This window comes from Periophthalmus magnuspinnatus, chromosome 11 (genome assembly GCF_009829125.3).
Source record: "Periophthalmus magnuspinnatus isolate fPerMag1 chromosome 11, fPerMag1.2.pri, whole genome shotgun sequence".
NCBI classification, from domain to species: Eukaryota; Metazoa; Chordata; class Actinopteri; order Gobiiformes; family Gobiidae; genus Periophthalmus; species Periophthalmus magnuspinnatus.
Window position 1 is genome coordinate 8,136,203 of NC_047136.2, and position 23,065 is coordinate 8,159,267.

At 38.5% G+C, this 23,065-nt stretch overlaps 1 protein-coding gene across 1 annotated transcript; it reads right to left on the minus strand.

Annotated features, from left to right (window-relative positions):
• Positions 1-40: 40 nt before the first annotated feature.
• On the minus strand, positions 41-22,976 carry necab1 (N-terminal EF-hand calcium binding protein 1). The gene is made up of 13 exons (XM_033975329.2): positions 22,853-22,976; positions 21,474-21,498; positions 19,721-19,829; positions 18,738-18,763; positions 18,443-18,540; positions 11,629-11,765; positions 8,359-8,480; positions 6,964-7,040; positions 4,204-4,257; positions 1,918-2,030; positions 1,545-1,622; positions 1,044-1,135; positions 41-491 (listed from the first exon to the last, which is right to left on the minus strand). Exons 1-13 carry the CDS (start codon positions 22,937-22,939, stop codon positions 463-465), a joined length of 1,047 nt encoding a protein of 348 aa, XP_033831220.1. The 5' UTR covers positions 22,940-22,976; the 3' UTR covers positions 41-462.
• Between the last annotated feature and the right edge of the window lie 89 nt (positions 22,977-23,065).

Sequence of the window (23,065 nt, forward strand, 5' to 3'; positions counted from 1 at the left end):
GCATAATGTTGCTTTCTTTTAAAATAAAATGATCACAGTGTAGACAACAATAAATACCCTTTATTTAATCCCAATAAGACAGAAAAACACAATAGCAACAGAATACTAGCTCAGTGAGCTTCCTGGAGCTGCTACAATTGATAATATTTTCCCCATTCTTCTTTCAGTCTCTCTTTCGCACAATGCACCGCGTCGTGCACATTCACCACTCGCTTGACTTCCCCTGAACGACCCTGGGCTCCGAATGAGGACACGTCAAACAACAAAGATGATATAAGGTCACCAGAGCCGTCTCTGTCTGATGAGTTCATTGCTTTTAGTCTCCTACAAGTAAAACAAACTTACACATGGTCTACTTAAACTAACCATCAAACTATGAAGGAACATGGAGGTCTTTGAATAGATACTAAACACCATGACTTCACACGTGTGCAGTTAGTGTGTGCGCGTCTGCTCGGCCTCTCAGTTGTTGTTGAGGACCCACCATGAGGCTGTGAACAAAGGGAATAGAAGAGTCATAAATCAATGACTCGTGTAATAGTTTAGTGTGTGTCTCTTTGTATATTAAGGACACTAAGGCATCAAAAGCTGATCATATCAGAACAATTTTAACTGTGGATGACTTTAGTCTGATACAAAATGGGCTTTCCCTGAAGTAATCGTGCAACCTTATGGAGGTGGCACCATCTACATCTATGTTTTCAGTGCAACAAAAACATCTGAAATGAAAAACATGCTTTTGTTATTTTGTGGTTACACAGTAGAGCTTTAACTTTCTTATCAGCACCAGTGGGAAAAGATGTTCTAGACGTGGTACAATGGAACATCAAAAAACAAACTGATAGATGTAATCAAAGCCAATATATTGCACCAAAACTCCTAATGTAATGTAAAACTAAAAGAAGTGCATTATTGTATGACGTGGTGGAGATTAACATTAGTGCTAATTACTCCCATTTGATACTTTTGGCTGCCTAACTTACATAGGCCTTTTCCAGGTTTTCACTTGAGGACTTTCTTATTTAAAGTGCCACTGTTCTTACCAGGGACGAGCATTGTGGTGAGGGTCTCAGGGGTCTCCAGAAAGTCCACATTGGCCCTTTGGAAGGTTTTACTGTAGTTAGTCTGGAGGTGGCTGAAACAACAGGTACAGACCCCAGTCTTATTTAGCCAAAAACAGTGGAATTATTCATCTATAATGCACTATAAGACTGTGAGACCTGTGAACTTTATGAAGAATTTATTCAGCTTTCTCTGGAACAAGGATGCTTAATAATTAATTCAAATTAACATAAGAAACTAGATTTTACTTTTGCCAGAAGAGTAGCTGTTTATTTAGTGAAGTATTTGACTGTTCCTTGATTATTTGACTGTTCCTTGAGACTATGAAATTCAATTTATATACTTAGATTAATTTTAAATTAGAGGCAAATTGTCGGGAAATAAAACTCTGTTAACTACCAAAACACTGAAACAGGAATCAATTATGGAGAACCAATCAGGATACAGAGGACATAATAGTTATGGAGCAGAGAGATACTTACTTCTTCCAGACGCTGTTGTGCTCCCAAAATTCATACAAAATGAAGCGTGATTCATCTGCGAGCCGCTGAACTGCGATGCTGCCAAATACAAAACAAGAGTCACTACACAATGCTTCACAAAACTTTAATCATTAATCCAATAGATGCTAATGGACTTTTATTGATCTTATAGAAACACATGTTTACTGAGAAAAAAGAGCAAATATTCATTTCATTTGTTGAGCTTGTGTTTGAAAAATAAATCACAGCTAATAAGACACAGACTTAAGGGTCAACAAACAAAATTAAACAGAAATGTCAAAATACTATGTCAGAAAAAGGCAAATTAAATAGGTAAAAGACTTATAATAAATTAAACAGAGATTATACTGACTGTAGGCACCCAGTCTGGGCGCAGGCACAGTCCACGTACTGTCTGAGAGCCAAACGAAACTCCTCCACCTCGTCCTCCAGCACCGTCAGCTGCCTCTGCACGATGAGGATGTGCTGGACACACATACACACAACACACAGGACAGTCTATATGTGTAAGTAATACATCATAATAGCAAATTTAGACTGGCATAGATCAAAAACGTGAATCAAAGGTGCACTATGGAACTTGCTTGGCTCCAAGGTGAGGTTATAGCTTTGTAGGGAATGTTCTACAGTATGACAATAAGCTATCTATCTTGCATTTATTCGGTTCTAGCTGTTTTTAGTGCTCAAAAAAATTGAAAAACTTGTGTGAGCGAGGTTGAGTCTGTACAGATCTGATCTATAACATGACCTTGTGATTTCATCTGCTTGTCTTCATAGAATTACAGAGTTCAATGCCATAATGTGGAGCTTTCTAGGTAAAGCAATAACATCTCCATGGAGACGAGTAGATGGTGGACCCTTTACTAGAAAATGTACATGCATTTGAAACTGAAACCAGATCATGATTATCCCTGTTCTTCTCTAATGTATCACGTATCAGAATCTGGTAACTGGGTCAAAGTATTTAAAAAAAAAACTGCAGTTTTATGGGAAATGTCATGTTTTAATTTCTAGATATTTGAACACTTAAGTACTAGAATGTTCAGACTGAGGGACATGAACACGCTGTAGTTGTTAGGCCCTAATGATATTGTAGATAACCAAAATATTGTTAAGCTTCAGTTTCCAGTGAAAAAATAAGAAATTATTTCCTATTATTCAGACTTTATGTTGATATTTTAAATAAGCTGAGCAAAAGACAAAAGTACATAATAGTAAAGAAACAATTGTGCATCACTTGTTTCTTTGATGCTAAATTAATTGCTAATCATTTTGTGCTATCTCTGGAGAGGATTTGTGAAGCGGGAGGCCGGGGCTGCTGATGCAAAACGGGAGCGAGTGCTCTGCCCGTGGGCCAGAGGCAGCAGGCCGAGTGTTGATGATGCGTCTGAGGGTGAAGAGATGCTCCAGGACTCTCCATCAGAGAACACTCTGCTGTGACCAGCTCAGGGGACAGGCACATAGCCCTGTCAGGGCTGGGCTGGATGTTCAGATATTGACAAAAATGAAGATTTGCTATCCTCATGACACATGATATTATGACAATCCATCAGAAATGTGTTAAAATGTGCTTGGAAATGTCTTGGGTGAAGTATTGCACAAAACATGAGTTGTAAATATAAACATAAAAATGCAGAAATACCACTTTATACCCTAATTTGAGAGTTTACATTGCTGTTTTATTTTTTACAAAGTCTTGAAAATGTTTGGTATTATTTTGCACATTGTGGTAGTAATAATTTTCCGATGATGACTTAAACACACACAGCCTTGGCTTATTTATAGTGATACAGCGATGATGAGGCATGACACATACCAGTGATACGGCTGGTTTCATTCATATTCATTCAAGTGATACTTCAGAGGGTAATTTTATTCAACACATTTAGTAGCACAAGGCAGAAGCATATATACTGCAGCTCACTGTGCTGACTTGATCATTTCTGCTTAATAATTTGTTATTTAATACAAATATTTGGGATTTTTTTTGCCTTGTAAGCAGAATGACTTCAACCCAATATCATTTGTAGGAGGTTTACAGATTTTTGAAGCAAGCATTAACTTTAAAAATGATTCTTATTCCCTGTTGAGCTGTCTGAATGGTTCACCTGGTGGAGCTTGTGTGAACCCGGCTGTGTGCGTGGGTTAATTTGTGCCATCTCATTTCACGTCTAGCTCCCTGATTTCCCTAGTGATGTCTCTATATTAAACAAGACAAAAATCGCAAACAGCCATCTCTACAGCAGCGCCTTCAGCTCCAACCACAGTATTTATCCTAAAATTATGGGTGACAGTGCCAGAGTAATATGTGAGACAATTTTGCTTAAAAAGAATAAAAAAAAATCATAAGGTAATTTTGACATTTTACATTTTTTATCCACAAACTTAACTCATTTGGTTTACACAAATGGCAAAAAGAGTACTTCATAATGCAAAAAACACACTTTGGCCACTGCAGTTAAAATAGCCAATTTCATATGGCAGTTTAATAAACAGGTGGATGTCGTTGAAAATTCAAAATATTCATAATTTTAAAAAAAATAAAAAACGCTGTTGCTATGGTGACCACTTAGCACTTATGTACAGCCATTCATAAAAAAAAAAGAAAAAAAGAAAAACAAAGTTGACTGACACTCACAGATTTACTGGTGCTGTCTAAGACCTCCTCCTCCACTGGCTCCAGACGAATGTCCTGCACAGAAGAAAAATAACTCAAAAGCGTCAAAACAGTGTAATAAAACACATCAAATTATGTTTTTATTCATTACATATACAGTTACACAAGGCTGTTTAGTGTACCTAGAATTTACAGTAAAATTTATACTAACTTTTATAGAAGTGGTATCTAAGCAAAAAAAAAATTGTGTGCCCTTTTGAATGTGAGAAACATACTATAGTCAAGTATTATGTAACAGGACTTATTCAACGTACAGTGTGTACTTAAAGTTACGCTAGCAAGGCTTTTAAGTGTAGTGCAGTTTATCTGACAGCACAGATGCCACGAAATATAAAGTAAGAGAGGCGATCAAATTAGTAATGAAAGTATGGACTCAGCTGAATTAATTAACAAAATAGTGACAATCTGCACATATTTAACACAGAATCTGAGTGATACATCCTATTATTGTGCATTAAGAATGAACTTGTGAAATGAAACAGAATGAACTTAGCCAGTAGCTCAGCTGGTTAAGAGTTTGTCCATTGACCCACAGGCTGGCAGTGTGATTCCAGCTCCCACAGCTGAATGCTGATGTTGTTGTGTTCTTGAGCAAGACACTTAACCCACCCCTCAGTGTCTGCGTACATTGGTGTATGAATGTGTGTATGAATCGCTGAGTGCTTCCCTGATGTAAAGCTATATAAAAATAGGACCAAAGCAGGTTACAGTATTAAGTATTTTGTCACGATCCGCACTTTCCTTTCCGGTCCTGGTCTTGCCTCCTACCCTGTTCTCTCTCTCCCCCACCTGCCGGAGCCGGAGCTGGGCTGAGCCCTGGCTCCTCCCGCGCGCACCTGCAGCTCATCAGCGCAATCAACGCCACCTGCCGTGGATAAGAGGAGCCAGGACCAGACACTCAGTGCCAGATCGTCCACGTGTCAACATGACTACCTTGCTTGTTCTAGTTATTTTTGTATTTGCTTGCTGTTACCTTGCTCATTGGCTTTTTGTATGCTGCTCTTCAGATCCCGTTCCCTGGTTCCTCCCGGCTCCTGCGCTCCCGGCTTCGTTCCAGTCCTGGTATTGTCTTGTCTCGTCTTGTTCCCGGCATTCTACGTTTCTGGACCCCGCACCACACCCTGCTCTCTGTCTTGGCTCTGTTCGCCCTGTCTCCGCCTCAGCACTCCCCATTCCCGGACCTCGGCTCACGCTCTGCTCCCCGCCCCGGCGCTGTCCACCCTGTCAGCCCCGTTGCGCCGCCCGTACCCAGCCTCCTGCTCCCCGCCAGATCAACCTGCACTATTGTACTTTTATTCACTATCTGTAAACACTGTCAACCTTTCCCGAGTACTACACTATTTGGTCCCATTTACCTGGCTTTACGACATATTTACAAAGTCTGAATCATTCTTAAAAGTCCATCGATCTTCTTCCACTTATCTGGGGCTGGGATCCTTAAAAGTATATACAAAACTATATAAATTAACTCTTTCTCCATGCTTTAGTGTGGTTAATTAAGCTGTAGTTATTATGCATTGTGGCACTAAATGAGGAAAATGAAAAGATAGGTTTTTTCTGGTTCACTGCTCAGGTTAATATCAAACATGTGGGCTAATGAGAGCGTGCAAGGCCTTAGTAGAAAAAACTCATTTAGTATTGGAGCAGCTGAGAATTCCCATGCACATATGAACATTACAGTGAGTGGTACGTAGGCAGGTGCAGTTGGGCTGAAATAATTTGTTGATGTTGTACAGCATCCAAGTAGCTATAATTTGTTGTTCATTTCAGAGTGAATATGTAAAGAGCAGATGGCGATGAGAGAGAGTTAAAAATATAAAAACAGGAAAGACCATAGGTATGTTTAGAATACTACCTCTTGTGCTGAATACATTCTTTCACATGTAATACTATAAAGAACTTTCAGTGTGGTGGAAAAAAAACAGTGCATGTTGGGTTTCCATGCTTTTTGAGGACATTACGTGGACTTGTATTCATTTCCTGGAGATTAATGCTACCCTGAACCATAGTTACTCATAATGTATAGTGCTGCTAAATCCTACATGTATCACCGATTAAGAAAATAAAATTAGAGAACAAAGTACAGAGAAGTAGATGTATACTGGTGGTGGTGAAAACACTTGATCGGAGCAATGACGTCTTTAAAACAGGAGCATATACATACATATGCATGTACATTATTCAAACATAAACAAATCACTCTAAATACAACTATGAGAGGACAAATGAGAAAGGGAAACAACTATAACATGATTAAAAGCTCTAAAAAGTCGATTTTGCAGAATAGGTCTGTTTAACAATTATGTTGTTGATGTAATAATAAGGGGTTTAAATGGGCATCTGATCTGTGTCATCATAACAGAGGCAGGTCCCCATAAAGTGAGTGTGCATACAGATTTTAGTCCATACAATGTGATAAATACTCCCACTGTATATTACCACTACGCCTTCTTTTATAGTTACTTCCAGCTCTTCTGGCTTGTTACCACTACTCTATGTATTACTTCTAAGGTCTCAAATTATGTTTTCTTATCAAATAGTGATCAGCTACCAATAATTTGAGATTTCTGTACAGGATATAGGCTCATCATCATCATTGATATATATATAATCAGCCAAGATGCATGTGCTTTATATGCATGTGCCCCATAAACACCATTTACAACTGCTTATATCTGATCTGGGTCAAATCTCTTGCTGTGTGAATGACGCCATGCTTACCTTTTTCTCTAAGCGGTCAATGAGCTTCTGCAGTCTGTTGACCTGGATCATCCACTGGCTGTCCTCGTCGAAAACACCTACACAGATTGAGAGAAAGAGGAGAGAACAAAGATGAAAGGGGCCACATTCATTGACCATATCTTTTAAACATTTTTGCTTCATTGATTGCTGTGGGGTTTGTATTGCATTGATGTAACTAAAATAAGTCCAATCTTTCATCTCATGTAGACTCAGCCAATGTGCCAGCTTTGAGACACCTAATCGAAAAGGATAGCGGCATGTCCATCTCCTAGCAACTGCTGCTGGAGACTTCATAGGGTTAAAACCATCACCGAACAGGCAGAAAAGACAGGAGGGGCAAATTTAATAGGATATATATCTCCGCTTCTCTATTTTTTTTTATCAGGTAACGATTGACAACATCCTTTCTAATGATCCTCTATATGATCCTCCTCAAAACACTAAAATACATGTGTTGTCCCTTCTTATCCATTCAATTTTTAGCTTTCCGGCAGTCAGTGCTGTAAAATACTGCATATTAAAATGGAAATCAATGGAAATTTCCAAGCAAATTATAATATATATTAGAATTTTAACACCACTCCATGCCACCTCTTTTGTTTACTGTGCGTCTTATGCCCGTGATCAGTCCCCCATCAAGAGCCTTTTTATCCAAACCAGAGCTGGGATGCGGCACACCGATAAGTGAAGCTGAAGAAAGCCACAGGAACACCCAAGGACAGTACACTCTCTGGTGCTAGACCCTCTCTCTCTCTCTCTGTCATATAACTCACCTCTTTCTCATCGACCAATATGAAACACAGCGGGATGCATGCTTGCTCGATACTCCTTTTGGGGAAGGGAAACAACAACACAAGACTACAGAATATGTTGACAAAAACAGTTCTACGTTAACTATGCAATGCAAAAGATAGTCTGTTTGTTTAGCATTTTAGAGGTGCTTTAAAAACCTATTTAAGTTGCATAATAGAGGCTATACTTAATAGAAACGTTTCAATGAATCTTAGTTAAAAAAAATAGAAATTGAGAGTAGCGTCTTTTTAAATTTGTATGTATAATAATGTTGTTCTTACAAGTTTGTTTTTAAACCAATAAGATGAAATAACAGCACTATTAAATATCAAATGTTACTGCATATGGCCATATTTTTGTCTTTCAGATAGAAATAAGAACTGTGACTTACAAGCTGTTATTACTATATACCAATACATTCAGTCCAGCCATACTTTGTATAGGCTATGTACTTTTTGTGCCAGTCCCAATCCTGATAAAGAGCAGGTAGGTTCAAGTTAAATGGTGGTTTAATTGCAGTGAAGTGACCCAAAAAGCCCCCCCTTCCGGAAAAAATCTAATAAATGAATAAATCTGACAGACCTGAGTTGACGAGGCTGAGGAGTGGGTTGTTGGGTGACAGACTGCTGTTCCTCTGGAGTCTTCGATTAGAGCGGCGTCCCGACCACTGGATGGACAGTGCCTCAGGCTTCACCGGGCCCTGTCTTCACAAACAGCATTCACTATGAGGCCATTTGTCTTGTTAATTATGCCACTGTTTCTAAATCTAACCTAATTAGGGCTCTCACAGCTTGTCCATGAATAATATAACAGTGAACATCAGCTGTGTCGTTTTTAAATGTGTTTTTACTTGGTCCAATTGCTTTAGATGTAAATGCAGACTGGAACTAGGAAACATCTGCCAAACTGACACAGCGAAAGCTTAAAGACTCAAGAATATTGTGGACAGCTCTATTTTAGATTGTGTTATAACTCAGAAAATAGTTGAGTTCTGCACAGATGAATAGAATCTGAACTCAAGAGCTGTTGAATATTGTGCCGGGTTGAAGTGAATGTAATGCCATTTTGGGGCGGGTGCAGAGGTTAGACCAGACCGGCTGCTGTCAGAGTGAGAAGACCTGAGATTTGAGGAGACCCCGGGGAGTTCAGAGACATTCAGGTGAACACAATACAATGGAGCAACTGCAATGCTTCTTCGTTTTACATTTACATCTGAAGCACATCTGTGTGTGTGCTTGTTTCTAGCAAACGTATTATCTGTCACTACATTATACACATTTAGTTTAATTCCCTATAATAATTAATGATTCTACAGTCTTAATATAAACACGATTAATAGTGTAGGTTTTTGTTCCTCAGTAATTTGGCTTTTTTATTAACGTGTTATGAGAGTGTTAGGAGAGTGTTATGGCTGTCCTGTTTGAGTCCATTCCACTGTCCCTTATTCCACTATGCCATGTTTTATTCTTTGATCATCAGGAAGTGCACTGTTATCATGCTAGATGTATTTAGCATTACCATGACAGCAAACTCTCCTCTGGCCACTGGAAGCCTTTAATGTGAGATAAACACAGGGATAAAAAACAAAACAAAACACTTGACATCCCTATACCCTAGTTGTAATGGCATTGATTTCTACTGCACAGACTGCTTGTTGAATACACCAACAAAATCTGCAATATATGTCCCTGCTTATCCTGCAGCAGATATTAAGTACCGCTGTAAGTACATTATAATTAATTCACTTGCTGTGTTCAATCTGTCAGCATACTTGAAGTCTGGAGGAGGAAGTAGTGGCATCCCTCTCGGCCGCCTCTTTCCCTAATTGCTAAAATGGGCTGTGATTGGTGACAGATGATCAGCCTTCCCCGATTCGGCAGTAGCGACCCAGGGCACAATGCATAAGTTATACAGTGTCCATAAATACCATTGGAGACACATGGGAAATGACCACAGAAAGCTATTTATAAACCACCAGGGAAAAGAGGGTGTTTTCGGGAGATTGTATTCAGATCCGTGGGGGAATGAGTTGAGTGTTGCTTCTCAAAATGATGAGGAAAATATGGTGCGATGGGAAAAGGGGACAGTGGCACTTTGCAGAAACAAGAGTGGGAAAAGAGAGAGAGGAGGCAGAAAAGCTGAATTATTTAAGTCAATTTTCTGTCACTTTCTATTTGTCCAGAGGAGGACAAGAACAACAAAACAGGAAGTTAATGGACCTGTTGTTTTATGGGGTACTTCAGAACAACAGTTTAATAAGTAAATATGTGGATGCTTTGTGTACTGCCAACACCAATATACAACTTTCAATTGGACCTAAAATGCAAATGCAAGTACTTCTTAACAAATGTATCAGTTAGAGACCTCAAATTCAGTGTCAAAACAAGTCCCCAATGTCTAAACAAGAGCACTGAACCATTGTGCAATGTTAACTCTACACTAACATGTCGCTGGCTAATAATAACTTGTTTACACATAACCAAACCTGATTGCATCCTCAGGGGCCTGCTTCACTATTTAACCTGTAATTATACCTCAGAGGAGAGGAGAGTCTGTACATACGTCACAGAAACGTCAGAGAAACGTGTTCTTAAATGTTGTGGAGAGAAATACGGTTAAAAGAGTCATGTAGTAATGAAGCTAGCACTTGAGAGGCTGCAGCCTGATCTCTACGATTCAAAACGCGGCAAATCTCCCCCACAGAAAAACAACACAATATATGAGCCATGTTAGACTAGATGTGAAGACACTAAAGTACATTTTATTTAGTTTCCCATGTGGTCACAATTCACAGTTTAAACGTAAAGAAATACTCTAATCATATTGTTCGACTTAAAGATGCATGTTTATAAGTTCTGTGGAAGGGAGTTCACCACCTGTTTGGTTCTACAGAAATGTTATTGTTTTGCCATCTAGCTTGCTTTATTCAATTACCGGTGCATATTTTTGGCTAAATATAAACGTACATTCCCACAGTTCTGACCTGTAACTTTCTTTCTTTATCTTTATTTATACAGGGGATACCAATGAGAGCACTTGGGCTGTCTTTTTCATTGGCACCCCGATTAAAATACAGTACAAGCAGAAAAACAAACAAGTATACACGTCCACATAAAACATTAAAAATAGATGCAGCTTTGTGTATAAAAGTTTGTTACCAGATTGTTAAATTGCGATTATGTCACCAAAGAATCCAGTTTTGTTTTTTTCCTTGGAGTGCGTTCTATTTTTGTGACACAAAACAGCTAAAAGCCTCTTTCCTGTCTCAGTTTTGGTGCGGCTGGTCCTTAACCTTATACAGGCTCAGGACTAGCCTTTTGAAGTATCCCCTCTCTTCTAATAGACAGTGACAGCCAACCCACTTTTTCATAGAGAATACAGTGATGGGCAGCGTCACCTGCTTTGCTCCAAGTAGAAGTTTAATGTCATACTTAAACTTTTCACGCCAAGCAACATCTTCGTGGGGACAAGCAAATGCCATACACTTGAAACATTGCACCGTTGAGAAACACACAGGAAAAACATGAAAACTCCATACAGAAATACCCAACCTAGCTAAGGATGTGAAAAACACCTTGCTTTGGCATAAAAACTATTCTGTTCTTATTTTGTTCAACAGTAATTTGTGTCCGAAGCTTGTTCCTCCACAAATATAGACGACCATGAAATATAACATAACATTTGTATGAGTCATATGTGAAAAATTGCAGTGATGTGTTGCAGATTAGAGCGTCAAATGTGGGCAATAGGCTGACAAGACTGATATACCCCAGCTGTAATTAATAAAACCATGTAATTATAATGCCATTGCTCCTTTGTACTCCATCCCTATATCAAACACAGCACACTTACTTCTCCTGTCGAGTCTGTTCGGCAGTGGTTTCCATAGCGCACTCGAGCGAACTCTGGAGCGAGTGAAGCTGATTGGTCGTTTCTTTGAGCAAGAAGCGGGTCACAAACTGCTCCAGGTGGGTGGACTCCTGATAGTCCTGTCATTCAGAGGGGGCAGGGGGCGAGTGGGAGGAAAAAGGGGTGAGAGAAATGTAAGCTGTGAACAGACAAGTCAGTCAATTATTCTGCTAATTATTACAACATCAGTCATCAGTGTCAAGAGAGGGAAACATGTTTTGATCCTCAGAAACACAAATAGGAAAGTTTGACACAAATGATTTTCAGAGATTTGGGTATTGTTAGAGTAAAATGATTTAAAAATAAATTACACAGAACAATACAATGGGTAGGGGAGTAACAGTGTTTTGTGGCACCGTGCATTGTGATCATTGCACAAGTGTAAGAATACGATTGTCAGAGATCCACACTGAAACTAATTATATCATTCACTCCCAATAATCAGTGAAATAAAGGGGAATTTCTATAGGCTGAAAGACATCTCAGAATCAAGACAGTGACACTTTTCATTAACTGTCCTGCTTATTTTCCAAATGTATGCTGTCAATGTCATGTCTGTTAATATGTGTGTGATGTAGTTCTCAGTCCTATTTTAGGGTTTTTATATACACTGTCTGGCCAAAAAAAACCAAACTGGATTTAACTAAGCAAATAGGTACGAGCCTCCTCCAGTTGGTCAGGTCTAGGTTTAGCCACAGTCTGTGCTCAAAGAATGAGGTCAGCTGACACCTGAATATACTGAATGACCAGGTTATTCCAGCAATAGAATAACCTTCCTTGATGACACGGGCATATTCCAAGATGACAATGCCAAGATTCATCGGGCTCAAATTGTGAAAGAGTAGGGAGCATGAGACATCATTTTCACACATGGATTCTCCACCACAGAATCCAGACCTTAACCCCATTGAGAATCTTTGGGATGAGCTGGAGAAGGCTTTGTGCAGCGGTCAGACTCGACCATCATCAATGCAAGATCTTGGGGGAAAATTAATGCAACACTTAATGGAAATAAATCTTGTGCCATTGCAGAAGCTTACCGGAACAGTGAATGCATGCTGTAATTAAAGCTAAAGGCGGTCCAACGAAATATTAGAGTGAGTGACATTTTTTTTGTTTGGCTTTTTTTTGGCCAGACAGTGTATTTGGACTAGACAAAGCTGAGGTTAATGGTAAAACGCTAAAAAATACTTTAGTAATTTGGGTAGTTTGGCCAGATTCTAATTGAAACAATCAAAACTAGATGCTCATTTGAACAAGTATGAGTGCTGAAAGAAATACACAATACACACAAATTTACCAGAACTAGTAAAGAGCCAGATGGTAATATTAAAGAAAAGTATTTACTTATTTTGGTTTAAATTACAAGCTATTGTCTAGAAACATGTGTTTTATTAACACTGTGGTATCAAAATCTGTAATCATGTCTGTTTCGTATAAACTTTTTCCTTGGTACCAAATCAAGTTATCATTTAGAAATGATAGTAATGTGACACTACATGAGGGTTGAATAAAAATAACACAAGAAAATGAGTCTCTTGTTTTCTCCCTGTTGATTTATATGTTCTTTCTTCTCCCCAAAGTCAAGGAAAGACAAAAATACCACCAGTCTGTCCCCAAACATTTCAGCATGTGGTGTTCCAGTGCTTAGATGTGAAATCAGTGACACTTCATCTAAAACATGCTCACAACAACTCACTGAATCAAATGGTACATATTCATACATGACTCACAGTGGAGGCCTGGTGTTGCCAGAAGCTAATGCATAAGCACCAAGCCTAATAATACTGTTAGAGGTCTTGTTTGCTGTGGCCTGGTGGTGAGTGCTTGATGTTGTTTTGGATCTAATCAGAAGTGAAGGAAAAAGATTTATCTGGACTCATACCTATTCCCCCACACTTACAATGACAAAGGAAGCTATAATATAACTTAAATTAGGGTATGACTAATCCATCAATATGGAAGCCTGGCTATGTAAAAGTGGTACAAAATAGAGTGATTTTTGTAGTTACGATCAAAAACACAGAAGGATGCTTTGATTTTCAGATTGTCAAACCTCTCCAGCTTCTTCGAACTACAAAGCACATGTATACACACTTTTGCCCTTTCCAATATAACTGCATGCCCGGATAGCTTGTTCTAAGAGGCGATTGTTAACAGTTCCCAGTTTGTTTACCTTAAGAATAAAGTGCGATAAATGTCAGCAGTTGTGTTTTAAAAGCGCCGTTCCCCTGTGGTTGTATTGTTTTATTCAGTGACATTCTCATGCTCTGGCTACACACCTGCGTTTACATGAGTGGGAGAACGCCTGGGCTAGACTGGTAAAGGTCATTGGTCTGTCTCACATGGAGCATAGATTACCTCCTGTGATTGGTCCCTCTTTGGTTACTGTGTGTGTGTCTGTATGCATCACTTCAAATAGCTAAGCACACAGCTGGGGTTCTTTTGTAGCTAAATACTGGACATTCACGCTGAATAAAGAAAAAAGTGCTATTGAAAAAGCAGTGAGGTGGACGTATGTTTTTACAGATGAATGCACTCTGTCATACAGGAGAAATTATGGTAAAAACTATGCGTAAAAAGTACTGACAAGCCGTTCAAATGAGCCTAAGTGAAATAAATAAATAAAATGCTGTATAAAAAAATCCAAATAACAGTATAAATGAGGCAGCTGGTTTGCTGTGAAGAAGCTGAACGGAAAAATTATTCATGGGTTTCAGCTTCCTGTTTATTGGGGACATTTTTAGGACTTTTGACCACTCAAAAGGTAGAATATTTACTTTTGAATGTCAATTTCTATGGCTCTGAAACCCGAGGATACAAGCGCTGATCCTTATTCGACTATCAACTATCCAATGGGCAATGCAACACGGAGCTTGATGTAATACATAAATAAAATTGAATGGAATCTTTAAAAAAAATAAACATTTTTGAACCAAACTATTGATGCGTTTTGGAATGATGAAAAAGTAGGACCATTGCCATAGCGATTAACAATTTCAATCTTGAATGGATGAAGCCCTAAATGTTGCATGTAACATTATGCTGAAATTAATAGTATAAGGTTAAAAGAGTAATACATGAAATAATAAAATCTGATTTGCAGCAGTTTTTAAGTACAGCTATGGTTTGACTCTGAAGCTGTTGTTGACTATTGCAGCAAAGCCACACAAACCTAAGTGGCTGATCACATTGTTTAGCCCCTTGCACATGTGCAGCAGTAGCCTCACAGTGAGATGCACCTGGGACATGCAGCGCCATGGATAAAAGCTGTGGGCGTCGTGTTTATGAGCGAGCGCCGTAAATAGTTTTGTCAGAAATATGAGCGTGTCTATCTTTTGGCTCCCCCTCACATGTATAACAATGTCTGAAGCAGCGCATGTTCAACTCCATAGAAAAAGAGCACCTCCCACGTGTGCTAACCCACTCAAATACATCCACAGCTCAATACAGATGACTTGTGACTAATATGGCAACTGCTGTACCCGACACGCGCAGCACAGCACCCGTTTCTATGCTCCTTGATCCCCTGACTCATTGTGGAATCACAGAGGCATCGCATGCTCCTAATTAAGTATAATTTGGGCCTGAAAGCATGTGATGACAAAAAGGTAAATCAATTTGAAAGTTATTGCGTCGCTCCATTACACCTCAATTGTGCTGTCACAGTGATGTAGCATTTAGGAGCTCCAACAACATGAATAGGAAAAAAAAATAGCTTCATTTTAAAGAAAACCTATTGCCCTATTGTTATAATCTACGACAACTGTGGAAAATGATGTTATAATTTACACATTTTAAATATTCATCTAAACCAACTTAATGAAAGAAACAATTCCGCTGACTTCTGCATTAGAAAACTGAGGTGCTCATTGCGAGCTGATGCCGCAGTAAATGTCATCACAACAAAAAGCTGTGTGGCTGTCGGCCTTTCTTACGGATAGCTGCAGATTATGTTAGCGATTAGAAGATTTTTTTTTTTTTCATTTGTACCAAAATGACTATGCGACGCTGCCGAATCACATGCATATCACTGACAAAATAAAACTGGAGAACTAAATAAGTACAGAGCAGTGACCATGTGACGGTGTCAGTGAAAATGGGGATTGATCAACAATATGGCATTTTGAAAAAAAGTAATTGAAGATTGCTCAAACATGAATTACTCCAAAAAACAACTTTGAGATGGTAAATGAGAAGAAGAAACAACTATAACATGGTTAAAAGCTCTGAAAAGTTGATTTTGCAGAATAGGTCTGCTTTAACTGCCATTTTATTCACGTCTCTGTTTCTGCCCTGTCTTTCCGTCCCAGTCGCGCTCCTGGAGAGCAGAAAAGTGATTTGAGGTGCAATTTCATTTTCACACCTCATAACAGCCTGCTGCACATTGGGCTCTCTGAAGGATTGCAGAGGGACTGAAAAAAATCTGTCGGCTATGTTTCTGTTTGCAAGGAAACCACGGCTGATTTTGTGCTCTTAAGGTCAACTCTTTAGAGGTGTTTATAGAGAAAAGATGACATCTCACACTATAATGTCCATCCTCCTGCATTCATTTAAGTCCATTATGCCCTTTTACATTTTTGACCCATTATATGCCCTCAAGAAATGGCCACTGATTTTGTGGTTTGAGTTATGGTTCTTTGTCTGTTTGATTACAGAAGCAAGGCTGAATTCAATTACTTTTCGCTCATAAAGACTCTAGCCCTGACAAATGAACACCTCAACTCCCACACAGCTTCTGAAGGAGCAGCTAGTAAGGCTGTGCTGTGGGATACAACCAACTGAGACCCAACCCCAGTGATCCTGCAACAGGGATCAACATGCAGGTTCTCACCCTCCTCTGTTTGATGTCTACAGGGACGCAGGTCTTGTTAGTATGCAGAGGCACTGAAAGCACCCGCAATCACCTTCATCAAACAGAGATGCAAGACAACACATTGAAGTTTCATTAGTAGAATGAATATGGCCTGGCTCATGCCTCTGTGCTCTCTATTGCTCTCTAAAGAACTAATGTAAAGTCTAAAGCCACACGCTGAGAAGCAGAGGTGCATGCTGGGAGATATGTGCTGTGTGTAGACCAGGTCACACTGTGAGTAAATCAAACATATCCCATGATTATCATTACAAGCACCACATGAGGCGTCTGATGGATGCTCTGAATTCAACGTCAATCAGTAGGCTTTTATAACAGAATAGGAATTTTAACCATGTTCACCCAGATACCCTTTGAATATGGACCTTTACCAGGAGAAACTGGTTGCTTTCTATTTACACCATTTCAATTTGCACCTATATTACTATATTATGACTTGATAGATCAGTAGATAGATAGATAGATAGAACAATGAACTTCCCAAGTTTTGAACAAATGTCTCAGGGATAACACTTAAAAGAGAGGTGCTGTTGTTTTTTACAAACGGCTCCAATTTGAACAATGAACTGAAAGATTCACAAATGTTCAGCTGGTCACAGTTTTCTTTTTGCCAAATCAAGACAGCCTTTTCAAGTCTCTTTAACAACTATTTTTGTGATGTCTGTGTAATCCCTCAGTCATCCAGGTCTGATTCATAATAAAAGCCAAAGTAAAATTTCTCAACTGGACAAAAAGGCTCATCCAAGCCGCTTCTTCAGTTCTGGTCAGATTGCTGGTGGACAGTGCCTCTATATGTAGTTAGGGAGGAGCTAACTACACTGAAACTGGAAACTACTGTTGTTTACAGTTTCTGTATATAGGCTAGGTGTATTGAGCTACACTAAGTGTGCACTGTGCCTGAGTCATAATTAGCATATTCATACCACGGTGCTTACATTCTCAATGGTGCTATTGCCATCCTGACTAGCCATATTTTTCTTTTTGTTTTCTTTATTTGCTTTGGATCTGAGGATGGGATTATAAATCAGAGATAGATGATGTCTAAAGCCCCATTCCTGTTTAAGGAAAGATTGTCTTTCCAACAACTTTGTTGTGCAGTTGACAGATTTAACTTTTGGCTTTTACTTCAGCTTTGTGATGATACAGCTTTTAGTTTTAGGAGTAGTTATTAATATTATTACTAATACAGCAAATAATATTGTACTATATTTGCTCATGAAAGTAAAAGTTGAGAAACTTTACAGGTGTATATACTTTGTCTCCATGGAAATGTTATTGCTTTACTTGAAATGTTCCACAGTGTGGCATTAAACAGACAGACAAACAGACAAGCAGGCAACACCAACAGTCCAAGTTATAGTTCGTATATAGTGAAAGATAATCTTGCTTGTAGTCGTTTAAGGGCAATTTTGGTAATAAAAAAAATCTGTACTTGAATAAATGTAAAATAGATATGTTCAATGACATATTATACATTTTCAAGGAAAGCAAAAACATCTCCATGGAGATGGCCCCCACATTCAAAAATGTTACAGTGCATCCTTTATATTAAGGTACTTCAAATTACAGTAAAGTCATATTTTGTTGAAAGAAGGATGAAAAGAGTAATAAAAAGAAAAAAAATACATTATTTGGTGAGTATTTTTGGGGTTTATGGTTTTCAAAGATAAAGCTATTTATAGGGAATAGAAAGAAAGGCTCCATGGACTGGCTAAAATTAGTCAAATTATTTCCCAAGCCAGTGAGCGATAAAAGTCACTGATATCCCCAGGTCACGCTCAAAATGTTTCTCTTCTTCTCAGGTTGTCGTTTTCACCCATGTTGTTTTATGAGCGCCCTGTCTGAGCTGTTTGTAGAGAGATGACTAAACCAGATGTGACGTACCTTCTTTGTTTTGTCCATGGCCTTCAGTATCGACATATTCAGGTCTTCTAAAGCAGCGAGGACATTCTCATATTCACCAAGGTGTTGGGAGAAATACTCTGCAAAGAACAAAGACAAAAAAAGAAAACGTGCACTTTGAGTTGAACTGCTTTGACAGGGCTGTGGGTGTGTGGTGCAAATGGAGCAACACATGTGTCAGAACAGGTAGGAGGGGGGCAGAGTTAGGACAAATCAAATATTTACAACTTTATCTGTTGTGAAATGCCCAATGGGATAAATGTTTTTTTTAACTTACCGCAGAGTTCATCTGTGTCCACATTGCTGTAAAATAAAACAAATTCAGATCAATGCTTGTCACTGTAAAGGTTAAAAATAGTCATTTTTTAGTATAAGCAACTAGTACAGGGTGTCCATGAAGTCTCTTTACAATTTATAGAATTCATAAAATGCAATTACAAAGGCAATTAAGATATATTAATTAGATTTGTTCTATTGTACTCTGTGATTATACAAGTTTTTAATCCAAATGCTTTTTGTATTTTCAGGCATCAGGATTAAAGAGGCATCCTTTTGAATAAAACCCTAAGAAATGGCTACATTCACCATGTTCACCAGATATCACACCTCCTTTCTTTCTATGGGGCTATGTTAAAAATATCAACAAAAATACGGGACATTACTGAACTATAGAACTAGGATGTAGTGGTCTGGTTGGCATCTCTACATCATCTCCAGCTGTACGTCACTGTAGTCCAGTGTGGGAGCGATCAATGAATCAAAACAGGAGAAATCACTTAGAGCTGTGAGGATCAGGAGGTAATGCGGAGGTTAGGTCCTCAAACAAGAGAACGCACTAAAGAAATATTTCCTCACTACAAGCTTCAGAAGTATAGGACTGGAAGCAATGGAAGCAATAATATTTCATCTGCCTCCATGGAGAAGTTATTGCTTTGTTTAGAATGACCCACAGTATGGCATTAAACTTCTCAATCTTTAGAGAGGCAAGCTGGCAGCAAAACCTCCACCAGAAAAGTTGCTTAGTTCAATTATACATCACAAATTGACATAAATAGGCCTTGACCCTCATACAGGCTTGGAACTGGAACAACAAACTGGCCAACTATTCTTTATGGATTTGCTATTCCTAAATTTAAAAAAAATGTATAAAACAAGTTTAAATATCTCATTATCATAAAAATAATCCCTAATATGTACTGGTTGCTATGAAGGCAACAGGTATTTGTTGCTTGTGCCTTGAGTCCTAAATAAATGACTTACTCTGTGTTGTGCGTGTCGATGGTGTGGAAGAGCTCCTTCAGCTCGTCTGCTGTCAGGACCCCATCAGAGAAATAGGCTTTGAACTCATCAAAAGAGAGCTTCCCATCGTCTGGGGACACAGTACAAATGCACCGACGAGATGTCAGTGCAGCTCAGTGTAGCAACAAACAGCAGTGGTACAGGAGGTAAGGCCCTTTACATATGAGGCTGATGATGCACAGATAGTAAAGAAAGACAAGATTATAGCTTAAAAAATCTAAGCTCTAAAATAAACTAAAATATGATGTAAACAAAGCCAGTATTATGTGAATAGCCATATGTTCCAAAATTACATGACTCCTGTTTTGATTAGACTAGAAAAAAAACCCATTAAACATATGGGACTGGCAAAGGAGTGCAGAATCTAAAGCTGCTGCGCTATACTTTGATCTTATATGCCACATCATTCAATAGAAATCCCTTCTTGCCAATTGAATGGTGCATACAGTGTAAAGAATACATTAAGGGACAGGCTACACATCCTTAGGATTAATCAACCTATTTTATGCCAATTCTCATTTATGGTAAATAGTCACATTATTATGTAACACTTTTCCACCTTCAAGGCACTTAAAGCACTTTACATTAAGGAACCACTCACCCATTAACACACACTTTCATACATCAGTGTACGCAGACACTGGGGGTGAGGTGGGTTAAGTGTCTTGCCCAAGGACACAATGACAACATTCATCTCTGGGAGATGGCCAACTTGTGGGTCAGTGGATCTGACTGCTCTACCAATGATGTTTATGTCGAGCAGGATTCAAACCACCAAGCTTCGGATCAGAGGACAAACACTCCGACTGAGCTACTGTCATTTATATTGGGGGATGTTTCATAATCCATGTTTTTCACCACAGAACCACTGCTTGTCACAATTACTTACAAAGTGCACTGGCATTTGACCCACCATGGCTTGGTTTTGCCAAGCTGAAAAATGTATTTAATCTAGATAATTTTAAGTTATAAGAAGTTTTCATTTCATTTATGAAACATCTTTTCAGTTGTAATAAATTAACTAATTTCTTAGTCCTGCCATGCTCCCACAAAACTGGCACAGTATGAAGTAAAAGAGTCTGAATAGTGGACTTAACACATTTAGGATTTAGAAAAAGTAGCTGGTTAGCTCCCTGATGTCGGGTGTTGAACAGTGCATAAATCCTTGAGGTTTTGTTCATTAGCGTTCTGCATCTGAACCCCTTTGGGCCTGGTCAGTGTTCTGTTGCCATGGAAACTGACAAGAGCATCAGCCAAAAGCTTCGAGATCTGAATTCATAAAGTGAGGAACTATCTCTGATGAACTCAAAGACTGATGAGGAGACAAGAGGATGGGAGTGGAGCAGGACTGGACAACATGTTGATAACGTAGCACAATTGGCAAATGCAATTTCTGTAACAAAGCAAGCCAAATATGCACTGTCAAAACATGCATCTGTGGACTACCAGTTCAGTCCTGGTTCAGTTCCAGTTTAAGAGGCCTACTGGTTTTGCCCAAGTTTTATCCTGAACTAGTCAAATCATGGTTATGAAGATGGATTTCCGTTAGTTAGTTTTGTTTCTGTTTATAAACCTAACTTATTGCTGATATTGGCATGATTTATTTTAGTTTTTACTATTAAGTCCAAAGCAAATATCTTTATAAATTAAAATTATTCACATTTGTTAATTGAAGACCAAAATTTCAATACTGTACAGTTCTATGGATCGTTACCGTTTTTGTCAGCTCTCCGTAATATCTGCAAAGACAAAGCAAACACAAGGTCGTCGTTGAAAATGAGAATTGGTTCTCAACCGACCTACCTGGTAAAATAAAGGTAAAATAAAAATAAATAAAATAAATAAGCATAGTCATAAAAACTATGTCACATCATCAAAGCGTCTCTTCATGTGTCAAGGTGTCGTTTCATATTTAATACTTTGGTCCAGAGTTAAAAGCGCACAAAAGGGGCATCCCTAGCTTTAAACCAGAACAGCAAAAAAGTGACCATTATAATGTGTTTAGTTAATTTGTTAAGATAATTTGAGCAATAATAACAACTGTAATTGAATAAATGCAAGACAGATAAGTTTAATGTCATAAAATCAAACATTCCAAAGACACCAACATCTCCATGGAGACAAATAGATGGCAGACCTCCATCAGAAAAGGTACATGATGCACCTTTAATGCAACAATATTTTTCTTTCTTTGTCTTTGTCTGAGGTTTTTGTGTATAGGTTTTACACAAGGCTGGGGATGGGACATATACAAAAAATAGTAAAGATAAATCTACTGTATCAATAACTGTGATGGTCCAAATATAATTATATTATTCAAATGAGTCACCACAAAGCACAGCCTAAATACGTTTGTTTCTTGGTGCAGAGTCTGAGCGTACAGAAGAATAGACCAAGACAATTCATCTAAATAAGAGTGGTGCTGAAATCTCAGAGCCACCTGCTCAAGATCACAGCCTGAATAAATCAGGCTTTCTTTGACAAACAAAAAATGAGACACTGCAGAAAGCACAGAGACAGGACTTGAGCAGTGGCAGAACTAACTACAGCACAGTATAGGGTCATAATCATTAGCTGGTGATGTAATTTTAAATATTTAAAATCTCATCATGTTGAATAAATGATAGATGATTTTTAGGTCTTATTAATTTATCTTAAGAAATGTGCTTTGGAGACATTGAGAAATAAGTACCCACATAAAGCAGAATTGCAGTATGACTAATATTTGTTTTTGACACCATAAGCCACTAAATGAGACTTTAATTACATCTTCTGTCAAACTGATAAGCCATTTTAAGGCGTTGACATAAATGAAGGACCACTGGTTGATAGGTCTTCACACACGCACCAAACTGAAAGGTCAGACTTGTCCAGATAATTAATTAGAATTGGCTTAATACAACATACAAAACCAAATAACACTTGTGAAATGAATTACCTACTAAAGATTAAAAACAAATATAAACATGCATATGAACAGTAGCAAGTATACAGGCTGGTAGAAGTATTTTTGACTGTGTTGTGTCTGTTATACTAATATGATTTTAATGCATGCCTAATAATTTGTGTATTTTTGTAAGCCAGTTTACTTACATCAATAAATATGGACATTCCCTTCTTGAGCTCCATCTGAGAGGTGGGCTCCTCGGGCACGCTCTGCACTTCGTCGCTACAGTCCATCTTCTTCTGGTGGTGGATTGGGAGTGAACTGTGGAGGAATGTGTCCGCCTCTCGCTTTTATTTTCATCTGCACCAAGGAGCGCGAGGAGCGTCAAACCCGCGTAATAAACGTCGTTCTGCACAATA